Here is a 10033-nt window from a genome sequence, read left to right on the forward strand (position 1 = left end):
AGCCGATTTTTAAGCTTGAGGATTCAAAGCTTTGCTTTTCTCTCTTAAAAAAGCGAAAAGACAACATAATGGGGGTGATCGACAGAAGGAGAAAGTCTTAAGATACACAAAGAAATACAAACTTTCCACAAAATTGTCTTGTATTGTCTTCTCTGTTGTATGTGTGTTTGTGTGTGTGTGTGTGTGTGTGTGTGTGTGTGTGTGTGTGTGTGTGTGTGTGTGTGTGTGTGTGTGTGTGTGTGTGCGCGTGCACGTGTGCGTGCGTGTGAGTGTGTGTCTCTCACTGTGTACAGAGTTGGGGAGAAATACGAATGTACACAAAAGCACAAACTGGAATGCAAACGCTTGCTACCCTCCATCCGTACTATAGCTCCTCTCTGAGTCCTGCAGGTGCCTGGTCTTTAGTAAGTAACGTCACATCTCATGCCAGGTATGATAATAGGCATAGTATAGAGGCCGATGGCAGGGCGGACCGTGAGGATAATGTAGTCAGTTCTGTTGGCTGGCTCCCCAGGAACCTTTGCCCGCAATGATTTATAATCTAAAAAAGATATGTTCTTTTTAAATAATACATCAAACATTATTCTCTTCATGTCAATGCAATTTGCTACTCTTACAAATATATGGTATGGTTCAAATGTAATATAGAATAAAGATATAGAATAAAATGAAATGTAGCATCGCCCGTAGAATTGTAATTTGAAATGGAACACCCCCATCTTAGATTTACATGGTCTAGCATCACACTACAAATGCATCATTTAATTTTCCTATTTGGTGAACACAACGAAAGCCATGTAGTAATCTGACAATGTTTGCGGAGCAGTTAATGTTAGACAAACATTTGAACACACAGGCTAATAAATCATTTAACAAGTAGATTTCAATGAGCATATATGCAGTGTGTGTGTGTGTTGCATGCATGAGTGTGTGTTTGTGTGTGTTTTTGCATGCGTGAGTGTGTGTGTGTGTTTGTGTGTGTGTGTGTGTGTGTGTGTGTGTGTGTTTACATGCATGAGTGTTTGTGTGTTTGTTTGTGGGCTTTTGCATGTGTGAGTGTGTGGCCCTGTGGGTCTGTGAGAGTACGTGTGTGTGTTCCTGCTCCCGTATTCCTCCCAGTAACACTTGGGTCAACGATCCCTCCCGGTCACTCGTTTGTCGCGGCGTGGCGTCTGGATGGTTGACTGTAATGAAGAGTTGGTGGTCAAGCCACTAACGTTTGGCCGCATCAGAACTATTAGCCCCCGACAAGTCCCCCCGCAGCCCAGACACAGGACAGCCTGGCTGCTGCTGATGCTGTTTGGAACGCGTCTACATCTTCACGCCTAATTAATTGAACACAAACAAGCCCTCGCTCAGTTCGAATTGAACACTTGAGTCTGGTGGCAGCTTGTCCTCACAGCTTCCCCATGCCCTTTGAAGTGTTGATGGGCTGATTCGCAGACGTTACGTGTCGGCCAATCGTGGGCCTGAATCCCGATCGTCATGAGTTTCTGATTGGGTATCGCTGCTGACCTGCTCTGTCCCCCCCCAAAGGTGCCTTCAGTCCCTCACATACTGACTTCTTTGTGTTGTGTTGTCAGCGATTTGGGCAATGCAATTTGCACACGATTATAACCCGTATTCTTCCAGTCCTTTTAGCCTGGACCCCTGCAGTGGTGCCACTTAATGCTGGTGTTTACTACGGCGTTACTGAAACGCTGTTAGTGGCTGTCAGGGTTGACATCCAAGTAGGGAGTTTAACACACACACACACACACACACACACACACACACACACACACACACACACACACACACACACACACACACACACACACACACACACACACACAGTAACCCCCTCCTGCGTATCCAACTCTCAAGCATTTTTCATAATAATTGAGAGGGTGACGATAAGCATTTTTGTGTTTATACTGCTCTTTGCGAAATTGATTGTTTCCACTGAACCTGGACAAACAACAGCATTGAGTGATGATTAGGCCTTCCACAAACCATCCAGACCACGTTCCTTTCATTGATTGTCGCCCTTACTTTGGCCATCGATTCCGGTCCATGTCAATGTCCATCGTTTACAGCTTCCAGCTCCACTCCCTTGACGACACTCCCTGTAAGCCTGTCTTTTATAACGTTGGTTTGGCGAGAGCTGATTCTACCCTCCAACGCATCACCAGCCGATGAAGCGTGCGATTGGTCCCAGACCGGCCTATGGACAGCTCGGTCGGTGGGGGCGCAGCGTCATGGTTGTTGTTCCACAACAGGAGGGACCGGGGGGGCCTCTGACTGTTCACTTTGTAGCACTAATCAGAGCAGGAAATACAAAGCAACAGCCTGTGTTTCGGCAGAGAGACGATCTTTAACCTTGCTCTCCATGACGGGGAGGGGCTGGCAAAGGCACAAGCAGTCGCAATTCAGGGAGTGGGAACGCGTCTTCAGGAAGCCCCTGTGAATCACCCGGGAATCATTATGACTTTGTCTGACAAGAGCCGCTGTTCATTCATCCACCCGTCCCATCCGTGCTCGGTTACGAGGGCAGGGTGCATCTAGGCCGCCATTCCCTCCAGAGTTTCACTAGTGGGGGCGACGAGAGAGAAAAAGAAAAAGAAAGGAAATGATCCGAGTTTGATCGCAAATGTCTGTAATTTGATTCAGTGGGTGACCGACCAAAGCCTCACAGTGTCCTGATAAAACCGGGCGATCTCTGGGCTCACCGGTGGTTCGGAGGAGATTGTGGCTCTTTCGGATGAGATACAGGACATTTCTGTTCACGGTAAGCCGCTGGGAAAACGTTGTTTATGAAGATGATACAGCCGTGCATGCCCAGGAGAGAGTGTGTCCCCGGCACCGGGTTTAGGAGCAGACAAGTGTGAGTGCCTGAACGTCACTCTGTAGACTGTACCGTGCATTTAATATGGGTTCTGTTTTGTTTTGCGCTGTTCAACACAATATGGGGTTATTGAATTGAACACAAAAACGCATAATCCACACTCAAGTGGGTGGTTTTTAAGTAAAAGACAAAAGGTGGCTTCAGCTGGCAAACCCCATGAAACATTAATAGCCTTTTTGTGTTTCCCTGTGTAACTCGGAGCACTTGGATATTTAACGCGCTGCCGATGAACAATGCATGAGTTGTTCCAGGGCGGAGACACAGAAAAGTTTCAGTAGGATTTCCCCAACAAAAATACCAATCTAAAGTCATGTTGTTCTGCCTTCCAGGGACACGCCCCAGACCACAGACGGTGGGGCCAAGACGGTGCGCTCCAAACCCTCATCGCGCTTCCCCAGACTGGGCCGCAGTCGCAACCAGGACGCCCGGCCGGAGCCCCAGAGCGGTGACCTCTAACCCCCGGAACACACAACCAAACCAATGAAAACCAGACCTGTTCTATTTGACTGGATTGGCACCCGATTGGCCGAGATCCAGGAACTCCCTGTTTTTTGGTCTTGGGTGACGGAGGATGGTGTTGCTGGGGTAAAACCTGGACCGTTTTTGGAGGTAAACGTTAGGGATTTTTATCGCTGGGGATAACTGGAGTCTGGTGATCAACGGTCATTCAAGATGGATGACATTGAGGTTGAAGGTCACAGCACAAGGGCAACCGGAGTAGTTGTAGTTCATCATGGGAAGAATATCTAGAGAACTGTTCTCTTGGGCTGCTCACCGGCCCTCCAGTAGCACTGAGACCTGTTCTCACCTCAGTGAGAGGCCAGAGGACAGAGACAGAGACTGCCCTGGCTGTACACTGACTTCTCTGAGGTTGGACTGAATTTTTTACAACGATTATTAGATGTCAGTGCCGCTTTCTTTCTTGTTTTGTAGTACAGCTGTACCACGGGGTGACGGTGCCTACAGTGTCTGTAGACAGCGAGTGTGGATATCTTCTGTGGATGACTGAAGGGGGAACCAGGTGGGAACCAGTTGATGGACGGTCAACAGGTGCTCCTCAAGAGAAATCTTCTTTTAGTAAATGTGTTTGTTTGTTTGCTTTGTGTTTGTCCAAATAGGATCATTAAGGTGCCATTAGGTTTTCATCAGCCAACCACTAGCGTCCTTGTAAACGTAAAGGCTTCAGACAGTTGGGCAGGTCTCAAGTCCATTGTATTTTCCAAAAAGTTGAATCTGGTTTATTTTGCTATACTGCACACCCCTAACAACCCAACCTCCACTACCAAACTAAACACACACAGAGCAACAGATGTTAGAGGTCATCTACAGATGTAAGAGTTCATCTACAGATGTTAGAGTTCATCTACAGATGTTAATTCATCTACAGATGTAAGGGTTCATCTACAGATGTTAAAGTTCATCTACAGATGTTAGTTCATCTACAGATGTTAGAGTTCATCAACAGATGTTAGAGTTCATCTACAGATGTTAGTTCATCTGCAGATGATAGAGTTCATCAACAGAGGTTAGAGTTCATCTACAGATGTTAGTTCATCTGCAGATGATAGAGTTCATCAACAGATGTGAAAGTTCATCTACAGATGTTGAAGTTCATCTACAGATGTTAATCTACAGATGTTTCGATGTAATCCGCCCCTGGCCAAGAACAACACAGCATTTCTAAAAGGCTTAACTAAAAACCGTTGTTGGGATGTTTGTGAGCGGGACGATGTGGTGTTACGGCCGCTCAACACTTGAAGGAAGCCGGGGTTGCTTGTTAGGGAACATGATGAGGTTAATGGTGCATCGGGTATTCTTCTGAGACAGAAGCTCATGCATATTGATGCCTCCGTCAAGTCGTAGTAGTTTGGGGAATGTGTTAAAACCAAACAGGGAGGTCTTTGTGCAAGGAGGAGTGCCTTTTGAAAAAAGCTTTTTATTTTATTGTGTTTTTGATGGGGCGGTGGCTGAGAAAAAAATGGAATGCCGTTGTTTTATTCGCCGTGGTAAAGAGGAAGAGGTAATTACACGTACGTTGTTTGTCGGGGCGTTGTTTTGGGTCAGCTCGCTTTGACAAATGACATTTAAATAATTCACAGATCCACGGCATATATTCTACATCGCACACAGTATTTATACACCCCCACGACATCTCATTGTGCCATGTGCTGGACACACACTATCAAAGCTAATTACAATGGCAGAGCAAACAGAGAAATCATGCGCAGACTTTTTCAGATGAGTCATCAAAGTGTTGCAGATTAAACGCATTTGTGGATTTTTTTCTTTCTTTTATGAATTATGTATTGTAATGCAACGTTGATGCCTCTATTGTTATGTTTTTTATTATTGTCCTTGTTGATTGACTGCTTGTCCCTTATTCAGAGGATTTCTTGTATAGAACTGATATTGGCACATTTACAAAAAAAGAGTATAATCACTTTTCAATGGACTGTCGATATAACTTTAGGATCGCTAGTATGTCAGAACTTCTGTTTGTACCAAAATGTAGCCTATATTATAGCTATTACATTGACTATTACAGTGATATTAGGTGCAGAAAATGCCAAGAACATTTAGATAAGGTGAACACAACCTGCCTCCTGCTATTTTTAGCGTTAGCCTTCAAGCTAGTTCTTCTTCGGCTACGGACATTGAACAAAATGGTCTCCGTAGCGTAGACTGCTGGGAGTGGGACGATACGCTTGGAAATGCTGGGGAAATATCCATACATATTAGCGCTGCCACGAATCTCAAGACCTTTTTTATATTTCAAATCACTCGTACGACCAAGACGGGAAGACGCCATGTGGACCACGCTATGGCTCTCCCATCTGGGAACGTTTTTTCGCTTCATATACGTATCACAAACTCGCCTCAAACACAGCCTAATGTCCCGGGTTCACTCAATCCTCTCCAGGAAACGAAGGCTCACCTGGAGAGGCAGAGGAAGAGACTTCATGCATTGAGATGTAGCCAATGTGTTCACCTTGCATTACTGTGCTCATGTACTCCAGTGACTCCCCTATCATGACGGTTGCCTTCCCAGTGTTGAGTGTTTGAACAATAAAGATGTACAGTCCCTGATACAACAAAGGGCTCCTTCTTTATATATATATATATATATATATATATATATATATATATATATATATCCTATATATACACACACAGTGTGTGTCCTATACCTGCAGTACAAAAGCCATCATGATGCTATGTGTGTGTGTGTGTGTGTGTGTGTGTGTGTGTGTGTGTGTGTGTGTGTGTGTGTGTGTGTGTGTGTGTGTGTGTGTGTGTGTGTGTGTGTGTGTGTGTGCGTGCGTGCGTGCGTGCGTGCGCGTGTGTGTGTGAGTTCACATGTCATAATGGGAGCCCTCATGCATGCAAAGGCATGAAGGTGCTCATATGTTCGTGTACACGTGTGAAAATGTGCCGATGTATTAGCATTAATCAATGAACGCTTCAAGCAATTGTTATTTGGTGTGTGTGTGTGTGTGTGTGTGTGTGTGTGTGTGTCGCTGGGAAAATGGAAGATTGGTCAAATGGATGATGATGATGATTGTGGCAACTGGGAATAACTGACAGATATGGCCATCTTCTCACTCGGCGTCTGAATCTCCCGGTACATCTGTTTAGCTTGTCGAACGGTTGTTTAACGTTTGTTGCGTCGCTAATCTGGCCCTAAGCCTCTATTCATACCCAGCCCGGCGTTGGGAGGAGAACACAACGGCTTACATTCCAGAAGGATACTTATGGCACCGCATCGCTGGAAGAGGAGGAGAATAGCAAGATTTGGAGAATAGCATTTGGAGAGCTGCTCATTGTCTGTTGACCAGCAAATTGGTGATGAGCCCATTCAGGATGTGGATGGCTGCTGCTGGCGGTTGGGAGTTGGACGGTCCACACACACACACACACACACACACACACACACACACACACACACACACACACACACACACACACACACACACACACACAGAGAACACACGCGCGCACACGCATACGACCTTCCAGCCAAGTACGCAAAGCACAGCTCACCTGGAATGTTTTCTATTGTCTGAGCTGATTCCCGGAGACGGGGTTGAATCAGGGCTAAACTGCACTCTGTTCCACCGAAAAGGAGATGCAGCGAATGTATTCACGAGAATCCAGGAGCACATGAAGAAAATAAGAGCCAATGTATGCATTTATGCATCACTTCGACGTATTGCACCTGCTTCACAAGGTCTGGTTGTGGTCCCTCTCTCCCTCAGTATTCGGTCTCTCAGAGGTCAGTCCACCCTGCTGTTTGGTCCTATTGTTTAGGGATTTAGCAAGGGTATGACGCTACCTGCTTCATGTAGAGAGAGGGAGCATCATGCACTGTGGGTCAGTGTCGAGCCGAATAATCCTCTCAATCAAACTCGGAATCTAAATGTAAGGGTCTGAATTACTACACACAGTATATGTGAACCATCAGAGGATTCTTAACGTTTCACCAAAACCAGAGCTAAAATAGAATGCCATCTAGCGAGCATTTGCCATGTGAGTTTGCTTTGTGTAGCGGTAAAACGTGAACCGTGATGCCGCTTGGAAACTCCTCTTTGTGTTGCTTTCTTCCTTTATTATCTCATCTGAAACTCTTTGTGAGCCCATATCTTTTCTTGTCCCTGAAATTACTTCCAGGTTCTTCATTGTCCCTTTCTGTTTCAATCTCTCGCTTGCTCTCCCTCCCACCCCTTTTCTGTTTCAATCTCTCTCTCTCTTTCTCTCTCACTCTCCTCCTTTCAGTTTTGTACTCTATCACTCTCTTCCATCCCTTTGTTTCTCTCCAATCCGTTTCTCTCTCTCTCTCTCTCTCTCTCTCTCTCTCTCTCTCTCTCTCTCTCTCTCTCTCACATCAAATTCAGTGCACTTTCAAAATCAAAGCGTTTTTCTTTATGCATCGCTGTGATTTGCAAAACTTACCAAAAAAATGTAAACAGGGAAGGATCAGAGGAGAGGGACAATAAATCCTTTAGTTTTTGTAAATTGTATCTGCATCTGAAGTGGCAAATTAAGCCGTAATGGATTATGTTAATTAATGGGATAACAGAGGCAGGAACATGGGAAATCAGCTCCCTGTGCCTTATCCTTGAGCTGTTTATCAAGGCAGAGATTGAGGCTGTGCAGTGTTCATATCCACATATCCCCATATGCAGATTGTTTACTCTGCTTTCAGCCACGCCTAAACGATGAACGTAGTTTACCATAAAATCCAATGTCAGTCGTTCATTTAGACGCAGCAGAAGAAATAAGGTCGGAGGCAATACATTAGACTCCCTCAGTTACCTGTGCAGCTGTGTTTGGAATTTAATGTAATCATACTAACTAATAGGAGGAAATAATATGCAATAATATGTTCCGAAATCCCATTTTCATATAGTAATGCAAAATACGTAATACCTAAAGTAAACTCTGGACAAACTCTGGACAACCGCAGTCGTCACGATTACCAGTAATGCATATCGATAGTAAATTTGAAACCGTTAGATTTAAATTGGTATGTAGCGAGTCCTCTTCGATCAGCGGCTCGTAAAACGGCGAATCCCGCCGCACGGAAGCATGTCCGAAAAATATCCTACTTTGGCTTGTATGCAAATAGTAGGCCTGCATACAGTTACTCATATGTAGTATATGTACTATACAGTATGCTGTTCTTCAATACGCACAATCCGCACGTTTCCAACGTGTAAGTGCAGTAGCAGCCATATCACCCATAGCTGCATTCATGACTTTCTGGGTCTTAGGCCCATGTGATTTGACTCGTAATTCTCTCCTCCCCCCTCTCCCCCAGGCTTCTTCATGTTCTTCCCTGGTGGAGAGTTGCCTCCTAAATTGCCTCTCTCTCTCTCTCTCTCTGTCTCTCTCCCTCTCTCTGAGCTATACTCACAATAGCCGCCGGCTCCCTTTTGATCAACCTTGATCTCAGCCCCTGGAAGTGCTGCTGCATTCACAGCGGGGAGGAGAGGGAGAGAGTGCATAGGGTAAGGGAGAGAGATAGTAGTGATAGCAGGAGAGGTGGAGGGAGCAAGGCTGAGAAAGAGTGAGAGAGGGTAGAAGAGGTTGAGAGAGCTATAGAGAGGCTTAGGGAGGGAGAGACACTGTGAACCTCAAGTCTTAACAACTTCAAGACTAAATGAGTGATGAAACCGAGTGTCTCTGATGGAGCCTTAGAGTAAAATGGACACGTTCATTCACCTCTGTCTATCTCCTTCGACCCTCCCCCCCCCCCCCTCTCTCTGATATTCTTGCAACAGGCTTGCTCTCATCTTTTAGCCTTATGGTTTTTGTCGTGCAACCTAGTCGAAGGACTTTTCCTTCTGTGTGTTGCTTCCTTGTATTCCTTTCATGAGAAAGTGTCTTTATAGTACAAACACTGTAAGGCTTAAAGTGAAAGTAAGACACGATCGCTTTAGCTCGTCCTCCCTCCGTCCCTCACCTCTCCCTCTCCTCCGTCCAGGGCGCTCTCCTCAGCCCCCCCCCCCTTGTGGCTCCCTCTGTCTCCCTTATTTTTCCTCCTGTTGCTGACTCTCTGTTGCTCATATCCTGCCTCCTTCCTTCGCATAATTATCCCAAATTTGCTTTGTTAGCATTATCGCCCTGATTTCAATCTCTCCCCTAAATCTCTCTATCTGTCTCTCTGTCTCTCTCTTTTTCTCTTTCTCTCTCGAATGAATCATAATATTTCACCAAATTCTTCACTAAACTACTGCAAATAGTGAGTTTATATCGTGTAACGGTAAAATGCAAACTGTGATGCTGCTTGGAAATTGCTCCTCGTTTGATTTTTCTTTTATGGTCTCTGAATCTAAAATTGTTGAAAGAAGAGGCAGACAATTACGCTCTCGCTCTCTCTCTCGCTATCTCTCTCTTTCTCTCTCTCGTTCTCTCTCTCTCTCTCTCTCTCTCTCTCTCTCTCTCTCTCTCTCTCTCTCTCTCTCTCTCTCTCTCTCTCTCTCTCTTTCTCTCTCCCGCTCTCGCTTCTCCTTAGATCCTTCACTTCCCTCCACACCCAGCTTTGTCTCGAGAAAATGACCTCTGTACATCAACACACTGATGCTAAACAACCTGACATGTCTGAAGTGAGAACGTTGCTCACCATCCTCTCGGACCAGACCAGGG

The 10033-nt window shown here is 45.5% G+C and overlaps 1 protein-coding gene across 1 annotated transcript in view; it reads left to right on the forward strand.

Moving 5' to 3' along the window:
• The window catches only part of snx29 (sorting nexin 29), a 106676-nt gene extending 100693 nt beyond the window's left edge, over positions 1-5983 (forward strand). Inside the window, exon 21 of the mRNA XM_030339681.1 lies at positions 3217-5983. Within this exon, the coding sequence (XP_030195541.1) occupies positions 3217-3343 (127 nt within the window). The 3' untranslated portion in view covers positions 3344-5983. The remainder of the gene's footprint in view (positions 1-3216) is intronic.
• The last annotated feature ends 4050 nt before the right edge of the window (positions 5984-10033 follow it).

Source organism: Gadus morhua, chromosome 18 (assembly GCF_902167405.1).
Source record: "Gadus morhua chromosome 18, gadMor3.0, whole genome shotgun sequence".
In the NCBI taxonomy this organism is placed as follows: Eukaryota; Metazoa; Chordata; class Actinopteri; order Gadiformes; family Gadidae; genus Gadus; species Gadus morhua.